Source organism: Trichoderma camerunense, assembly GCF_050948025.1.
Source record: "Trichoderma camerunense strain CBS 138272 chromosome Unknown V8C40scaffold_11, whole genome shotgun sequence".
Taxonomy (NCBI): Eukaryota; Fungi; Ascomycota; class Sordariomycetes; order Hypocreales; family Hypocreaceae; genus Trichoderma; species Trichoderma camerunense.
In genome coordinates, this window is record NW_028145359.1 from 1,077,337 (window position 1) to 1,094,114 (window position 16,778).

General features: G+C 52.7%; 6 protein-coding genes across 6 annotated transcripts; 3 read left to right on the forward strand and 3 right to left on the reverse strand.

Moving 5' to 3' along the window:
* Window positions 1-56: 56 nt before the first annotated feature.
* Window positions 57-2,451, reverse strand: V8C40DRAFT_248308 (uncharacterized protein). Its single transcript, XM_083216512.1, has one exon. The coding sequence runs from the start codon at window positions 2,330-2,332 to the stop codon at window positions 209-211; it is 2,124 nt and encodes a 707-aa protein (XP_083072218.1). The 5' UTR covers window positions 2,333-2,451; the 3' UTR covers window positions 57-208.
* A 274-nt stretch (window positions 2,452-2,725) lies between these two features.
* On the forward strand, window positions 2,726-3,192 carry V8C40DRAFT_267051 (uncharacterized protein; the record flags this gene model as incomplete). Its single annotated transcript, XM_083219818.1, has 4 exons — window positions 2,726-2,848; window positions 2,911-3,003; window positions 3,057-3,093; window positions 3,152-3,192. The coding sequence occupies 4 exons, from the start codon at window positions 2,726-2,728 to the stop codon at window positions 3,190-3,192; spliced, it is 294 nt and encodes a 97-aa protein (XP_083072219.1).
* A 661-nt stretch (window positions 3,193-3,853) lies between these two features.
* On the forward strand, window positions 3,854-6,311 carry V8C40DRAFT_37782 (P-loop containing nucleoside triphosphate hydrolase protein). Its single transcript, XM_083222912.1, has 4 exons — window positions 3,854-4,047; window positions 4,127-4,649; window positions 4,708-5,694; window positions 5,749-6,311. Exons 1-4 carry the CDS (start codon window positions 3,985-3,987, stop codon window positions 6,093-6,095), a joined length of 1,920 nt encoding a protein of 639 aa, XP_083072220.1. The 5' UTR covers window positions 3,854-3,984; the 3' UTR covers window positions 6,096-6,311.
* Window positions 6,311-8,419, reverse strand: V8C40DRAFT_37810 (Zn(II)2Cys6 transcription factor domain-containing protein). Its single transcript, XM_083222914.1, has 3 exons — window positions 8,031-8,419; window positions 7,477-7,836; window positions 6,311-7,378 (listed from the first exon to the last, which is right to left on the reverse strand). The coding sequence occupies exons 1-3, from the start codon at window positions 8,151-8,153 to the stop codon at window positions 6,527-6,529; spliced, it is 1,335 nt and encodes a 444-aa protein (XP_083072221.1). The 5' UTR covers window positions 8,154-8,419; the 3' UTR covers window positions 6,311-6,526.
* A 4,902-nt stretch (window positions 8,420-13,321) lies between these two features.
* Window positions 13,322-14,758, reverse strand: V8C40DRAFT_37805 (uncharacterized protein). Its single transcript, XM_083222913.1, has 2 exons — window positions 13,825-14,758; window positions 13,322-13,664 (listed from the first exon to the last, which is right to left on the reverse strand). Exons 1-2 carry the CDS (start codon window positions 14,564-14,566, stop codon window positions 13,573-13,575), a joined length of 834 nt encoding a protein of 277 aa, XP_083072222.1. The 5' UTR covers window positions 14,567-14,758; the 3' UTR covers window positions 13,322-13,572.
* Window positions 14,759-15,050: 292 nt separating this feature from the next.
* Window positions 15,051-16,200, forward strand: V8C40DRAFT_248320 (uncharacterized protein). The gene has a single exon (XM_083216513.1). The coding sequence runs from the start codon at window positions 15,201-15,203 to the stop codon at window positions 16,104-16,106; it is 906 nt and encodes a 301-aa protein (XP_083072223.1). The 5' UTR covers window positions 15,051-15,200; the 3' UTR covers window positions 16,107-16,200.
* Window positions 16,201-16,778: the final 578 nt, after the last annotated feature.

The window sequence follows — 16,778 nt, forward strand, 5'->3', positions numbered from 1 at the left end:
ATCATGACTGGCATTTATGATATATGATGCAGTTCGAGTACTTTTGTGAAATTTACCCTCAATAGAGATGTTTCATTTAAATTTCTTTTTTTCTTTTGCTTCTATGTAGATGCTCTTATAGACACTCTTCTATAGACAAATGAATCCATCTATCAACCCCCTTTATGTACAGCACATGTATCCAGAAGAAAGAAGAAGGAAATAGAGTCTACAGCATCAGTTCTTCTTCCAGAGCATCCCACCACCCCTTCGCCCTCGACTCCCTCGCCGCCTCACCCGGCGGCCGACGCGCCAATTCAGATCTCTTCCTCGGCACCCTCTTCCACTCCAGCACTTTAATGCTGTCAACCTGCGGCCAGGGAAACTCGGGGTCGCTGGCGCCCTCAAACTCTCGCGCATATAGACCGGCTTTCTTCTGCGGCAATGTGCGGCGAAAGGTCCCCGCGTCCCAGTCGAAGCGGCGTGTGACGTCGGTCTCGGGCCGGCGCAGGACGACGTGGCCCTGGGCGGTGCGGTAGCGGATCTCGTGGTGGAAGAAGTCGGGGAACTCGAGGAGGAGGTTCGGGATACGGACGCGCATGAGGGAGCCCTGGCGGGCTTTTGTGGCGGAAGCGGACTTGAGGAGGCGAGCGAGCCAGGAGGAGATTGTGTGGTGGGCGTGGTCTTTGAGGAGTTGGGCTTTGCGGCGGCGGAAGGTGGCACGGGAGGTGAGGGAGGAGGCGTGGGCGGTGGAGATGGAGTAGAGGGCGTCGAGCTGGAGGACTTCGTCGGCGAGGGCGGTTTGATGGCGGGTGCAGAGGGAGTTGTAGAGGGGGATTGCGTGGGTGCGGATGGCGGTGATGGCGTGGCCGAAGGAGCGCTGATTGATGAGCGTTTTGATGTAGATGTCGAGGTCGGCCAGCGTCGGCGTGATGCTGTATGGCGCCGCGGTCATGACGTCCCAGATGTGGCGGACGTCGGCGGCGGAGCTGGCCGTGGACAGGCTGCCGGTGTGGATATCGCGGGTGCGCTTGAAGGGCTTGGAGGCCGAGACGTAGGTCCAGCTGAGGAGGCTGGACCACGTCTCGTGCGGGATGGCGATGCCGTAGCGGCGGGAGACGTAGTCCAGCAGCTTCGTGCCGAGGACGATGTGCGACATGGATCCAAAGGCCTCGACGATGGCTTGCAAGAGCCGAGGGGTCGGTTTCAGGGGGGAGTTGTGGGCGAAGTCGCGGCCTCCGGAGACTTGGATGCCGCCTTCTTCGGTGGTGGTGACGACGATGCCGTAGTAGCTCTCCAGGATCAGCTTCTTGATGGAGTAGACTGAGCTGGACCTGGCAAAGGCAATCATGGAGGTGCACAGTAGCTCTTCGTCCATTTCGTGGCCGTAGTAGAGATTTCGTATCCAGTGGTTCTTGTAGCTTGTGTAGCCCGCTCGCCGGCGGAGGAGGCGCCGCAAGTCTTCGTCCAACTGATCTGATCTGCGGTTCCACGGCTCTCTCTTCAAGGCATTGATGCTGAATCTGATGTTGTCCAGGCGTTCGAGCTTTGATACCGGAAGCGGATTGTGGTTGCTGTACAGGTCTCGCGCAAGGAAAGCAACTCTGGAGCGGTCGAACTGGTAGTAGACGGGTTCCACCATGAAACGAGCCTTGATAAAGTCTGACCATGACTTTGATGATCGAGAGTCCTGTAAGCCTTGAGCTGCCATGGCGGTCCAGAATGCCTTGGCTTGTTGATGGTCCATTGCTGCGCCGGCACATCTCATGGCCACTTCAAAGTCCGCGGCCGTCGGGCTGTGAGACGGCGGGGCTTGACTGCGGATCTCAATGAGGGTTCGAACGCCCTGGAGGATGCCGTGATGGACTTTGCGCACGCCAAATTGGTTTAGCAGCATGCCGGGAAAGGTGAACTGCGCATGTGCCGGAGTGAGGTTGAGTCCATGTGCGATATCAGCTTCAGGGGACTGTAGCGGGTCAATACTGCGCAGAATCTCGGAAAAGGTCGATACAGGAAGCTCTCGGGCTTCTCGAATTGCAGCTTCGTGATAAGGTAGATTAACATCGCTTAGAATATCGGTCCAGGCAGTGAATTCCCAGCCGATTCGAGACATGTTGCGCTTCCTGATGGATTCCAGGAGGATCCCCAACTCGGGCCGAACGCTGGGCGGCATCAGCTCTGAAAACAAATGACTCTGTACATTAGACGAAGCTGTGAGAGACGCTAGACTGCGCCGGCCAGCGCTTTGTCGCCCACATCTCAATGGAAAAGGTGAAGAAGCATCATGGCGCTGGTTTTTCAGCGCTGCCAGTCCGAGGCGGCGTCCGGGCCAGACAAGTCGTCTGGGCGTCATGATGCTATTCTAGCGACCATTGATAAGGCCACGCAGAGTGAGGAGAACTGCGATTGACTTGTCCCAGCGACTGGGCTAGTTGATACTGGCGCGATTCTCTCAGAATCTGGGGTAAAAGTGGCTTCACAATGGGGCCGCGGGTCTTTGAAGAAGCGTTGAAGCCATATGGGGCATGGCCTCGATACTTGCATATTGCGATATGCATTGCTGGCGATGCGCCCGCCGAAGATTTCCCACGGCATGGAGGGGCAAGGCTAGCTTTTTTTGACGAGGCCATCTCAAGAAGCTGCTGGATTCACACGAGCTCAAAGCATTCGACACACGCAGTCATTTCTCCCCCCGGCTCAAGTACACTGAAGCGAATACCGAGAAGCGAATACCGAGATACAAAGCATGGCGGATGTTGGGGAGGAATCCAGCCACGTGGCTGAGCCGCTCGATCTTGTGCGGCTGCTGCTCAACGAAGTGGTTTTTGTCAAGCTGCGCGGTGACCGAGAGCTCAAGGGCAAGCTCCATGTACGCGCTATTCATGCATTGTCGTTTCTAGAGGTATATGGGTGCTGATGAATGCGTTACAGGCCTACGATAGCCACTGCAACCTGGTGCTGGGCGATGTGGAGGAGACCATCTACGCCGTCGACGATGACGAGGAAGAGAGCGACGAGGTAAAGGTAAGGAGATGATGGTTCACAAGCAGCAGCATAGAGGTCTAACACTCGGCCAGACAATTAGCAGGAAATCAGAAATGTTGTTTGTGAGAGGTCAGTTTCTTTCTTATGACTGAAGTGGTCAAGGGAGGAGTGGCTAACAGACTCACAGGCGATAGCGTCGTTTTAATCTCTCCCCAGGTTCCTTTCTAGAAATAGACAGCAATTGCAGCAATGATACCAATGAAAAACTGAGTCAATCCCCCACGATCCACACGATGCGAAGAAATACATGACGCGCCCCTGGCCTCTGCGTTGGCATGAGCAGGGAAATGCGCAAGTGACAGAATGGCCGAGGCGACAAACTGCTGCAACTGATTTACATTGGCCGATGTACATCAAACCCCCCTCTCACTCTCCGTCTATGGATCTGACCGATATCGTTGGAGAGTCTTGCCCAAGGGTGAACAATTGGTCAACTTCTACGGCAATTGTGATGACAAGGATGGATGGGGACGGATCAACATGATGTGGCTGTTTCACCTCTGCTCACAGAGTTTCTTTTCATGATTCTCTTTGAAGGAGTGAAACAAATGCACAAATGCGCACGCATCTTTGGTTCTTTCTGCTCTCTCTCTGCATGGACAAGCAGGGCTGTCTGGACATTGGCTGGCAGACAGATGTGACGATATGTAATTACTGGTGGAATGCTCTAATCGCAGACCAAGATCGAGTCGTGTCATCGCCCCACATTTATGTCCAAAAGCTTGCCTTATCGATAGCCACTCTCTCCGAGGCTCCTGGCCTGGTTGAGGCTCAGCTCAAACAGTGACTCCTTTTGCCGTTGACTAACAGCTAAACCTTGCTAGCCAGGCCGAAGAGTCATAGTTCTTGTCTTGTGTATTGTCTACATAATATGCTTCCCAGTGTCGTTTCCCTCCCGGATCCTCCAGCTATCAGATCTATTGTACATCGGGTGTGTCCGGTGCACACTGTCACGGTATAATGGCGACCAAGGCGGCCAAGGCGGCCAAGAGCCACGAACATGACAAGCGCAAAGGCGAATCGGTAAGCTATCATTCGAATAGCTGCCCAGCTGGTCGTTCTAGGTCGGACCATGATTGAATACTAATGCGACCTTGCGCAGGCCCTCAGCGACTTTGCAGAATACGTAGAGCAACAGCAGAATCTCCGGTATCCATCCTCGATCAAGAAGCCCGTTCCCGACTCGGCAGAGCACGATGCGGAGCTGGATGAGCTCCTAGACAGCCTCAATCTGGTAGACTCTGCGCCGAGGATAAAGCTCAGAGACCTTGTGCTCGGGTCGGACGATGACACGTTGCGGAAGCTCGGGGATGTCATCACGGAGCGGATAGAAGAGGGCGCTGGGGAGACTGTCTTTGATCTTGGCTTCGAGAACAGCGGTGAATCAATGCAGCTAACGCTGGACGAGTGGAATATTGCGTATCCAAGACTAGTCGAGGCTGCTAAAAAGGTGCGCGCAGACTGTCAGCTTCTCCTGACCATCAATGTCGGCGGCAAGGAAGAGGCTGAGAGCACTGCTACCAATCCAACAAAGGATAAGAGCTGTAGCGGAAAGATTCTTATCCGGAGGATACCAGACAAAATAGAAGACGTCATTGAGACTCGAATAGCCGTAGTTGGCAACGGTAAGCTTCCCATACTGCATTGGGTTGGAATGATGTGCTAAAGGCAGACCGCCAACAGTTGATGCTGGAAAGAGTTCGCTGCTAGGGGTCCTGGTGAAGAATGATCTTGACGATGGGCGAGGAAAGGCGCGGGTAAATCTCTTCCGTCACAAGCACGAAATGGAGTCTGGGCGGACAAGCTCCGTGGGCATGGAAATCATGGGGTTTGATAGCCTGGGCCAAGTCGTCACCTCGGATACCCCCGGCCGAAAGCTGTCCTGGGAAGACATTGGAAAGCACAGCGCCAAGGTCATTACGTTTAGCGACCTGGCAGGACACGAAAAGTATCTCAGGACGACCGTGTTCGGCCTGCTATCCAGCAGCCCTGACTTTTGCCTTCTTATGGTTGCGGCCAACAACGGATTGGTTGGTATGAGCAAGGAGCATCTGGGAATTGCGCTTGCGCTCAACGTGCCAGTCATGGTCATCATCACCAAGATTGACATTTGCCCGCCCAACATCCTCAAGGAGACCATTAGCCAGGTCAACAAGATCATGAAGAGTCCCGGGGCGAGAAAGATGCCGACTTTTATCACAAACCGTGAAGAGTGTATCAACACGGCGACCCAGTTTGTGAGCAAGAGGATATGTCCCGTCTTCCAGGTGTCCAACGTCACTGGCGAGAACCTCGATCTTGTCCGGACGTTTTTGAACATGCTGCCGCATCACGGCCACTACCATTCGGATGCGCCATTCGAGTTTCAGGTGAATGACACGTTCTCGGTGCCATTCACGGGGACGGTAGTCTCTGGTATCGTCAAGTCAGGCATGGTTCATGAGGGTGACAATGTCCTTATAGGACCGGATTCTCTGGGACACTTTACCCCCACAGCGGTGCGGTCCATTGAGCGCAAGAGAATACGCGTGCAAGTGGCCGAGGCAGGACAGTCTGCCTCGTTTGCGCTCAAAAAGATGAAGCGACGAGACGTCCGTAAGGGAATGGTGATGCTTCACAAGGAGGAGGGACAAACCGGCCCAAAGGTGTTTCGCGAGTTTGTTGCAGAAGGTGTGTTATCTAGGTGTCCACAGCTGTCTTATAACGGAATGCTAACTAAAACAGTTCTCATCTTGTCTCACGCGACCACAATCAAGAAGCGCTACCAGGCCATGCTGCATGTTGGCGCGGTGTCACAGACATGTGCCATCATCGACATTGATCGCGAGCTAATCCGGACTGGTGACCGTGCCAATGTTGCGTTCCGCTTCGTCCAGCGTCCAGAGTACATTGCCCCTGGAGACCGGCTGCTCTTCCGTGAAGGTCGTACAAGAGGCCTTGGCATTGTCAAGTCCGTGGGGTATGATCACGAGCACCCGCTGATGAGTCCCCCGGACGATGGTATCAAAATTGCAGAGCCAGAGCAGCAGGATGTTCCTATAGCGACGAACGAAGTAGCCAGTGGGACATAGTAAAGGATTGAGACTCGTGAATGGGGAATACAGCGCCTGTACAGCCGCTATGCTTATGCTCATGATGTAGCTTTTTCTTTCTTTCTTTTTCTCACCAAGCGATAGAGCGGTGTAATTTGTATTGTATTGGATAGTATTGTTATATTACTCGATAGTCATATATGAGGGTCTGGCAGACTCTTGTGTTCATTATACATCATCATGAATAGCTTTCTATCATTGTTTCTCAACCATTCCCGTATTGCTATAATTCCTATTCGCTAGTCTCTAGCAGACTCTCTTGTTCATTATGCATCGTCATGGTTATCATCTCTATCTTTATTTCCCAACCATGCCCGTATTGATAAAATTCCAATTAGCTAGCCTTGCCTTTGGCACTCGCAACAACTCCCTGATATCGCCGTCATCTGCACAATATCGTTCCAGATACATCAAAATGGCTTCTCAACCATGCCCGTGTTGATAAAATTCCAATTGGCTAGCCTTCTCTTTGGCACTTGCAACAGCTCCATGATATCCCTATCATCTGCGCAATATCTTTCCAGATACGTCAAAATAGCTTTGCCTTCTACAATACAACGTCGTCGTAGCCACCATCGTTTTTCTGGTACGACCATGGAATGCCAGTATAAGAGGAGGAGCAGCGCACGAGGGTCCTTCTCCTCGATGAGGCTTCTATATGAGGGGTCTATTTGAGTGATGAAGCTAAGGAAGAGAATCACGGTATCGTCGTTGATCGGGTTGACCGAAAGGGAGGAGATGATAGCACAAGCACCATGATACGGGTTCGTCTCCGGAGAGGACGTTGCCGAGAGTTTGAAGAGCTTGTAAAAGAGCGGAGGGAGCGAGTCCGGTATAATGGCGGAGGGATCGATAGGATTCTGCATGGGCGTCTGGTTAAGTAGGTTGTGAAAAACGCTATCAGGACGATTCGGGTCGGTAATATTCCAAACTGCGCGTTTCCCGTGGCCCATCTTGAGCCAGTCGAGGTCGACGGCCGGGTTCGGGTCCGCGAGGGGCCACGCGGCGGAAGGGTCCTGGGTGCGGATGGAGGCGAAGGAGGCTGCGCCGAGGGTGGATGCGCAGATCCAGAGGGCGTCGCGGTGGGAGGAGGGGAGGGTCGTCTCGGGGGAGGGGAGGGAGAGGAAGTGGGAGAGGATGGCGGTGCTGTGGTACCAGTGGAAGGCGAGGGATGCGTGGTGGGATTGCGGGAGGGGGGATTGGGAGAGGTGGGCGTCGTGGAGGAGGGAGAGGGCGAGGAAGAAGTGGAAGAGGAAGGGATGCTGTGAGATGAAGTTGGTTAGAATCGAGGTTTTGTATAGATGTTGATATACGATATACTATGATATATGGAGGAGATGGATGGGATGAAGAGACTTACTTCCTTTGCGAGGTTAGATACAATCTTGGGATACCATTTTCTCTGACTGAGGGTCCCTAATGATGCAGCCGTCCTTGTCTGAAACCGATGAAGGACAGCATAATCTTGTGGTCGTAGAGTGTACTCCCCTAGCCTGCCCTGCAGAGGCAAGACTATGGGAATCCGCAGGGCAGGCTGGAGAGAGACATCCCAGAAGATGCTATCCGTGGGGAGAACGCTGACAACAGGATCTTGGCTGGGCGAGAGATCGAATCTCAGGACGCTGGAGTGGGAGAGCTGGAGGGTTGGGGCTGTGCGGGAGTAGTTGCATGTGAAGCCGGATGCGTGGCAGCGGCGACAGGTGGGTTTGGATTCATCGCACTGTTGGTTTGAGACGTGTAAGTCATGTATGTTTTGGATACGATATATGAAAGTGTGTATGTAAGTGTGTGTTATTACACAGAGAGAGTACGTGTATTACATGTGAGAGAGCTACGTATGGCTGGCTATGAGAGGAACAGATGGAAGGATGACGAGGGAAAGACAGAAGGGGGAAGAGCATAGCAGAGGTTTACCTTGACACCGCGAATCTTGCAGTTGCCGCAGCCCAGGCGAGACTTGCGATGAGTCTTGCGCTTACGGACTATTGTGTCGTCCTTGGTGGCGACCTGGTCGGCCATGGCGGACGGATGAGGCATCGAATCGGGGGCCCCTCTCCCAGGCACAGTGACACAGGTCCAGGAACCGGATCGGCCCGGGGGAATATGGGTTGCGGCGGACTTTGTTTTCTTGCGTACGAACGAGTTATATTCGGCCGGCTATACTGGTTGAAGTCTTGCCTATACTGGTAGAAGTCTTCTTGCAGCGGTTGGTGCGGCGCTTATGGTGTTTCGATGGAGCTGAGGGGATTTCTGGTATTGGGTAGGTGGTGCATATGGGCCTACTGTTGTGTTTTGGGTTATGCTTATTTTGGGGTTGCAGATTGAGGTGGGATTTGGAACGTGGGTTTAGGACGGGAGGGAGTGAGATGTCTTGTGTTTGTTTTTTTGATGAGACATTTGTCTCGGATGAGCGTGGAGTTGTGCAACGTCAAAACGTGTAAGGCTGTGTGAGACAAGGCCGTTGAATGATGAACTGAAGTGTCTCTAGTTGCGGTGAGATGAGATGAGTGTAATGTGAAGGCCCAAGTTGTGAGTTTTGGGAGTCCCGGGTAGGCTTGAGATTGATGTCATGCGACGCCAACAGGAGCACTTGTGCAGCAACACACGCAGATGCTGTAATACATTGGCCTACTACTATAACAATCAAATACTACGAGTATACAGAGTACAAATGGCTTCATGTGACATTCATTGCAATAGAGATGCTGTAATTCTGCGTGCATCCAGAGCATCTACAAGTAAAGCACCTTGGCCATCTCGACGCGTCAAAATCGAGCAGTTGAGCCATCTCACCAAATTGCCCCAAATGAACTGGAATCAATCATGCTCCAAACATCACATCACGCCATTGCGCGCATCTCAGTGCAGCTGAACTTTCGTATGTATCTCGTATCCTCGCCCTCGCCGCGCATGACGCAGCACACACACCGCAACGGCAATAGGCAACAATCAATCAAATCAAATCCCTTGCCCAATTGCCGCCGGTGACTGTGACGTGAATGTGCTTCTTCTTTTGCCGCAAGCCCACGGGAACGGAGCGCCGGTGCTTCAATCGCCGTGCAGCGAGAAGCGCTAATCCCGATTCCGTATTTTTCGCAGAACGACGCGAATCGCGAGGGAAATAAAAAAAAGTGAGTGAGTGAGTGAGTGAGCAGAAAAAAACAGGAACACGCGAGGAAAGGCGGAAACGGGATTGCCGCTCCACATAAACGACTCAAGACCACCCTTGCCACCTCGGTCTGGGACTCGAGTAAGTTTGGGTGCTAAAAAAGGCGAGGGATTATAGAGAGTAGAGAGTCCAGAGTCAGAAGGCAGCAAGGCGGAACAAGGCCGGGCCTTTTTGGGTGATCAATAATGGCGCATGATTGCGTCGTTGGATTGGTGATGGGAGTTTCCCGGCTTGGGATGGGCTTCTTTCTAGGGATTTGCCCACTTTGGCCTGGTTCTTCTACGTAGGCGATGCTTACTGTATTACATGTATTGATGGTTTTGCGCTGGACGCTTTGACGTTATGGTGTTTCTACCTTTTTTTTTTCTTTTTTTTAATTGCTGAAGAAATCAATCTCCCAAGACGTTGCCAAGGCGATTCGCCGGCCGTGCCCTCGAGACTTGGCGATGCTAGGCGATTTCTCACTTCTGCCTTTTCTCGCTCGTCACGTCACATAGCCCGCGCTTGGCCGAGATTTGGGACCAACTGACAGCGGGCGACTAACGTGGAAAAGAGCGCCATTAAACGGCCCCAAGACGAGGCAAGGGAGAGAGAGGCCAAAAAAACGCACTGACGATCTTGGCAAAGAAAAAGCCATGACACTGGACTGGGTGAGAAAGAAGCGAGAGGCAAGGGGGGCTTAGGGACCTGTGTGAGTTGTTATTGTTAGCCAGGAAATTCAGTCACGTAGGTCAGCAAACTGCCTGATGGAGAGCCCTTTTCTGGTTCTGGCCATTTTGCTGGCTACTTTTTACTCATTTCCGTAGGTGCATGTTATACGAGTATTTCTCTTCCTGCTACTCGTTGTTTATTTCATTTCATTTCATTTTGGCTTCAGTTCCTGCTCTTGTCTGCCGGAGTTGATCCGTTTCCGCCGGCGTTCTGTGCGAATTCGGTGCTTCGGCTCCGCTGCCCATCGTGAGCTTCGTCCAATGGCTGCGCCGTATTTGATTCCGAGCCGTGTGTGTTAGTGCCGGTGGGTTCCGTAAACACAGGAAAAACGAACGGTCGAAAAAAGACCCCTGGCTCTAATCTTTTTTGTGGTTCTCTGAGGGTCCAGCTTGTTGTTCCGGAGAAAGAAAACGGGTCAGGGAGCCACCTCGTTGCTGGTGTTCCTCGGAGCAAAAAGTCACTGCGTAAGGAGATGGTCGGAGGAAATGGAAGGCTGGCTGCTGTGACAGGTATTTTTGAGGGATAACTTGGGCTTGGGCCTGGGGCGTGGGGAATTCTATGTCAGGTCTATTGTTGGAAAAAAAGCGAGTAATACCTGACCATGTAATCATCGAATCGAGGCAATGAGTGAGACACCTGGTTCATCTCATCCGGAAGTACTCCGTTGCTGTTGCGGGCGAAAGCACCTCGGCACTCTTGCTAATGTACCCCGTACTCAGCTAAACTGGATGTTGCAATATAATGCACTCCGTACGAGTACATGAAGCTATTACGATATGCTTCTAGCAGCAGCAATCGGGACTCCATTCTAGCAACTAGAAGTACTACTACTATCAGGAAGTGGGAATGCCCGTTCTACCCTGCAATCAAAAGCGAGCCTCCCCCTTTTTGATGGAGATTGGCTAGAGATAGGGCCAGAGCATTACCAAATAAGTGAGGCTTGCTTCAGGTGTGGAAAATCCCTATACTGCCTAGGCTTACCTAGCAAGTTTGAAGCTACTTTTTGCACATCGCCGCCGGCGGGAATAACCAGAAATTGACAGCCCTCTGGTCTGGTCTGGCCTTGCGACATTTTTTTTCTTCGGTCGCTGTCCCTTACTAAGATGAACGAGATTCTGGGCCTGGTGGGACAAGGGCCATTGGAAAATTGTCCGTAGTTTAGTACGGAGTACGGAGTAACGATGGTGAGGCTAAAGGAAAAGGGCCACTGCTCCGTGTCTCTATTAGACACACAAAGATGAGAGATATGGCTTCAATGCGAGATTGCTGCTCCAGTAGTATACCCGTAGTTCCCTATCAAGATTGTCAGTAGCTGTGACGTGAGGCAAAAGTAGGCGATGCCTATTGGGCCCTCGGCAGAAGCTCGTGTTTCAATTTTTTTTCTTCTTCTTCCTTCTTTGCCGCCTGCCTGGTGATCATTGCCCTTTATTTTCACTAAAAGTTTGTTGCCGTCGAGGCCAGCCACCGCGACAGCCGCTCGTTAACTGGGCAAAGTCAATTGGCTCAGAGCGGCAAGCCATGACAAACAGCGCGTGCCACTGCCGTTGCCCCCAAGTATCTTTTCTACCAAGTTTATTTTCCTTGCGTGTCGTAATACTACTGCTTGCTACACCTTTGAGCTGAGCGTATGTACTATCTATCTATCTGCTTAGTTTGGGTTCATGTAGAGAGGGGGGCGTGGATCGATAAAGGCAGTACCATTGCAATGCAAATGCCTCTCTCCCCGAAAGCTGAACCCCAGCCCTTTTATTTTTTGGTGTCTATCTTTATGCCGTTGCTACTATTTTCAATGACATTTGCGCGGCCCTACTTTCTGCGTTGGCTGGCGCCATAATGCGTTGTCTCATCTCATTACCGCCTTTCTTCGCTCGCTCTCCCACAGTAGTTTGGAGTACGGGGAGTAATACTCAGACGGAAAGCTGGGTCATGGTAATCATAAACCTGTCGATAGCAATCAAGTCAGGCCCCCAATCCGGCATGCCGGCGACGCGGTCGATATCAGCTCTAGCCTCGAAGCAATAGTCTGGATCAGTAATTACGGATATTCCTGTCGGCTAGGCTGCCTTGGATCCTAGCGCGGCTCTGACGGAGCCCTGGTCTCTTGTGGGGGAGTGTTCGTTCGTGGGTTTTGCTTTTTGGCTCCATGGACTTGCTTTGCGTGACCAGAGGAACTTGGGTATACCAGTATATACTCGTTGCATTTCAAGGCGCAGAATAAAACCAATAAAATGGAAAATACAAAATAAGGATATGCATTGATTTGCGCTGATTGCGGAAAAAAGGGGCAAAGTTTCGCATATACCGGCAGTGTTAGTGAGCTTCGCTGTCACCTCCTTATTCCCTTCAGCTGTAGCTGTGGCCGAATTCCGATTCACCGTCTCTTTATTTTTGACTCTTGCGTTTGCTGTTGTTCCTTATGCCGCGGCTTTAGTCGGGACACTCCTGAAGCCCCCAAAATGGCACATCTCCATGGACATTTGGGGGCCTGTCATGGTCCGTTCGGTTCATCAATTCGCGCATACTGTATGAACCCTTACTGGTATTTTTGGACTGGCCCTGTACCCTTCCTTCGCCCCCGGATACGCAGGGCCTGGCCTTGGGGGTAGAGAGCCTTTTTGGCTGGCCTCTCTCTTTTCCTCTTCGCGAGTACACACAAAACCCCTGCGCGTCAAAAAAAGCCGCGGTCGGAACTAGATTGAACCGGCCGATCTGATTGCGCCTTGGACCCTGCTAGCCTCAAGCCTAAGAGACACGCCCCCTGGTTTGCCGGTAAGCTCGACTCGTACAAGTTACGATCCCTGACTGGGTAGGTCGCAATCGCCTCGCCTTGTGCGGTGCAAGTGGTGTCTGGGCAGGTGATGCGTTTCCGGGGAATACCTGTCTGGATTGATGCTGGGCTCGCTTGGCGAGGGTCCAAGTTCTGTGTCTGTGCTGAGCACGCAACGGCGAAGAAGCCCTGCCTGGTCCGTGTACGAAGTGTGAGGATGGAGATGATGGATTCGTAGTACTGTACGGAGGTGGAGGAGGCAGGTGGAAAAGAATACGTTGGAGATGATGAACTTGGTCGCGCGTCATCGGTTCCTGGAGAGCAATTGGCTCTTGTCTGAGGAGTCGTGATTGAATACTCGTACGGGCTATCCAGTAAAGATGAGTTGGCAGTGGTTTCTATGCAGCAATCCCGGCTTCAATCCATGGGCTTGGGTCTCTTGAATTAGATGGAAATCCTCCCAAGAGCGCGCTCTCCCTCTCTCTCTGTCCAGTCTCGGCGCCTATCTAGTGCTTCGTAGTGATTCAACCGTCAATTCGCATAAGAGAGGCCATCGCGACGACCTGTTTCCCGTTGGCTTTGCTCCAATGCAAGTAAACGCCCCTCCATGTCCCTCTACTCTCGGCTATCTTAAATCCAGGAAGGGATCTGCGTATGGGTGCGCGCGTGGTGGGCGTATGTGCGTGATCGGGGGCCTTGTATAGGTCTACAATTAAGCGGAATTGGGGGGAAAAAATGAGGAAAATAATAAATATTAAAGAATAAGAATTATAGGAGCTCAATCAGCGTATCTGTGAGCTTGATTTTGCTTATGCCTCGAGGCGTCGTGTCGGGGTTGACTTGGAGGAGACTAGATCGGTCATGTAGCGGAGACGGAGGTATCGTGCTGCGAATCGCTTGACTGAGGGTTTGGACAATTCATGTTAGCTAGCGCGCGTGACGATGTCTCACACACACGAATGACGTGCATGATGATATAACACACGAAGGGGACTGGGACTGGGAACATGTGAATTATCCGCAAATGATTTTAAGAGGAAGAAAAATTGCCAAGCTATTACCTCTAGACCGGCCCATGGGAGGGCTGCCCAGCGACGTTTGTGCCTGTTTCCAGAGGCGGGCCGTCCAGCACGTCACCAGCAGATCCAAATCTTTTTCGTCCAGCATCCGGAGCAGCTTCAAGCATGGCACGGGAGCTGGCGGTGCGGCGTGGTGTTCATTGTTGTCTGCTGCTGCTGCCGCCGTCATCGCCGTACTACTACTGCCATTGACATTGACAGGCACAGAAGGCCAGGCCTTGTCCTCCATGGCGACGATGCGGCCGCTGGCGTCCTTCCAAATCACCTGGTAGTGCTGCCGCCAGCGATCGCGAAGGGCCGTCTTGGCCGTGAAGTGACCCGAAGCCGAGCACGTCGACCAGCCCATGAGGCCCGGCTTCAGCTTGACGTCCCTGTAGCAGCGGGCATCGCTGGCCTTGCCGTCGATGACGATGCGCCGGGGCGCGTAGAAGTTGACGTAGGCGTCGCGGAAGAGGTAGATGTCGTCGTGGCGGGTGCGCAGCCTACCCACGCGCAAGTCGCCGGCGAGGCGGTATTTGACCTTTTTCACCACGTAGATGAGCGACGTCGCCTGCAGAGGAGCGGCGCTCAGCTCGTAGTAGACCAGCTCCGGGTTGGTGGCCGAGTAGACGGAGCGGCCATCGAGGGCCAGAGAGAGAAGCTCGCCAATGGGCAGCTGGACTCGGGGACCATGGTTGGACACCTCTTGATATGATGGAGGAGCGTGCTGCCGTATTAGCGGCATGGTGTTGAGTCTTCAACACGGACTTGGGCTTGGAGCTGGAGCTGCTGCGGGAGCTGCTCTGGAGCTTGCTGCTGCTACAGCCTCGCGAAATGCCGGCATCGCCCTTTGAAGCTGATTTACTCCGTTATGCCTTGTGCCTCTCACTTTTGACTTACATACATCAAATCGGACGCCCCGGCACAGGGCCAAGAGGCATTATGTCTACTTTTGGCATTCCAGCAGATGCGGTATGATGTATGCGCTTTTCACGCCTCTCACGCCTCTTCACATGTATGTACTCCCGTACCTGCTGGGAGCTAGAATGACAAGGTCTGCCGCTACTGTACCGGACTCATGCTAGCTACGGTACTGTACATGTATTCTATCCGCATATCCATCGTATCGTATCGTACAGGCGAACAGCGAACAGGAATCAAGCAAAAGCCACGGCTATGGCGGAATTGGATCCCAAAGAGGCGCTGCGGCCACGGCGGCTACCGGAGCAAAATTGAGACCGGCCCGATCGGGGGTACGTACCGAACGGCGAGGCGAGAAGAAGAAGTGGGAGCTGTTCGAGTCGAGGCGCTTACATTGTACGAGTACCGACTGTGATTGTAGATGCGCAGTACGATAACCAGTACTCGATACTTGTAAAATGAGCGAATCCGCAGCGACTAACTCGAAAAGAGGTAATCCCTCCAAGGCCCTTGTTTTCTCGAGTTGCTGTTCCGTGCCTGTGGAGCCCCCAGTCCCATCCCATCCCCATGTACGAGTACGGAGAATGTACGGGTATTACCCAGTAGTGACTTGTGCTTGTGCTAACTTGTGCCTTGTACAGCAGGTACCATCTTGGTTCCCCCCGTCGCGTGAGCTAGACGCAGCGCCTGTAGCGGCACAACAGCGAACAAAATACGTGCCAAAACAGCGCCGTTACGAGCAGAGACAACTCGCGACCTCCATCCGAAGCCTTTTTCCGCTCTCCTCGCCTCGCCCCTGCTTCAATTGCTCGTCCTTGCGTCGCTCCAGCGCAAATCGCCATCGCCAAGCGACTTTTGATCGGATGGAAGCGCTAGAAAAATGCAGCGAAGCAGCCAAGTTTGCGGGGCAGTCGGCGCTAGGCCGGAAATGGGGGAGGGACGGGCGTATGTACATGTGTACGAGTTACTGTACGTACTCCCCCCTACAACATGGCCAAAATGACGTCGTTGTGTGGAGTCAGGACGAGGCATATCCGAAGCAGGTCAAAGACGGTGAAAATGGAAAATCGAGGAGGGAATTTGAGGCGAGAAGGCGAGCGGCTGAAAAAGATGGCGATTTGCGATTTGCTGGGGGAGTTTTCCGGGGGTTGGTTTGTGGTTCAGGTTCTGGTATTGATTGGTTCATGGGGCTTGACTGCAGGAGGACAATGGCAATGGCAATGGCAATCAATGGAACGAACAGATGCCGAAGCCGGTTGGAACTGTCTGTCGTCATGACTGAACTGAACTTGGCCGAAGCGAAGGGGGAGAATCACAGCGCCCGGATTAAGCGTTTACATCTACCGGCATTGCCATGGGGTTAAAAGGCGATCCCGGGACGCACCGAGGGCGAATTGGATCGTGAGGAAGGGCGAAACACGAAGAGGTGCTGACATTACAGCACAGCGCATTTGGGGGGGAAGAAGACTGGTCAGGTCAGGTCAAGTTGCCGAGGGCGTGTTTCTTGTTAGGTAGTTGTTTACTGTACAGTACATACGGGGAAGGGGGTTGGTGGCAGCATCTCCGGGTGAGGTGGCTTTTCGAGATGCGCGATTTGCATGCCATGGGAATAGGAATACTGATTCCGCGTATGTACATTTTTAAGAGTACGAGTACGTTCAATCCGCGGTTGGAGGCTACTGTATTGTATGGGGATGTTGTTCGTGCGCCAATGAGGCGGGCGGGATTCATGCTTGGCTTTTTCACTTAATTCTTCGTCCAAGTAAGGTATGTTGCCGCCTCACTAACAAAAATGCTAGAAGCAGCCTCCGACGTCGCTCAGACGTGCCGTTGGAGGAAGAAAAAAAAAAAGACGCGCCTTAGTAGGTAGTTAGTTCTACTCGTAGTACTATCTACAAGATACACTCGTGGTATCCGGAGATCAGCTTTTGTGATGGAGCCTTGAATCAAGAAGCCGTCTTGTAATTAGGAAGGGGGAAAAACAGGGCCCCCGTCCCCAAAAAATGACGGCCGAGGAAAAGGCGCGCTGCGTGATG

Coding starts and splice junctions, on each gene's coding strand:
- V8C40DRAFT_248308 (XM_083216512.1), bottom strand. CDS start 2,332: ATGACGCCCAGACGACTTGTCTGGCCCGGACGCCGCCTCGGACTGGCA.
- V8C40DRAFT_37782 (XM_083222912.1), top strand. CDS start 3,985: ATGGCGACCAAGGCGGCCAAGGCGGCCAAGAGCCACGAACATGACAAG. Junction 4,048..4,126: donor ACAAGCGCAAAGGCGAATCG/GTAAGCTATCAT, acceptor GACCTTGCGCAG/GCCCTCAGCGACTTTGCAGA. Junction 4,650..4,707: donor AATAGCCGTAGTTGGCAACG/GTAAGCTTCCCA, acceptor GACCGCCAACAG/TTGATGCTGGAAAGAGTTCG.
- V8C40DRAFT_37810 (XM_083222914.1), bottom strand. CDS start 8,153: ATGCCTCATCCGTCCGCCATGGCCGACCAGGTCGCCACCAAGGACGAC. Junction 7,837..8,030: donor GCAAGATTCGCGGTGTCAAG/GTAAACCTCTGC, acceptor TCAAACCAACAG/TGCGATGAATCCAAACCCAC. Junction 7,379..7,476: donor TATCTAACCTCGCAAAGGAA/GTAAGTCTCTTC, acceptor TTCATCTCACAG/CATCCCTTCCTCTTCCACTT.
- V8C40DRAFT_37805 (XM_083222913.1), bottom strand. CDS start 14,566: ATGCCGCTAATACGGCAGCACGCTCCTCCATCATATCAAGAGGTGTCC. Junction 13,665..13,824: donor TCCCATGGGCCGGTCTAGAG/GTAATAGCTTGG, acceptor CCAAACCCTCAG/TCAAGCGATTCGCAGCACGA.
- V8C40DRAFT_248320 (XM_083216513.1), top strand. CDS start 15,201: ATGAGCGAATCCGCAGCGACTAACTCGAAAAGAGGTAATCCCTCCAAG.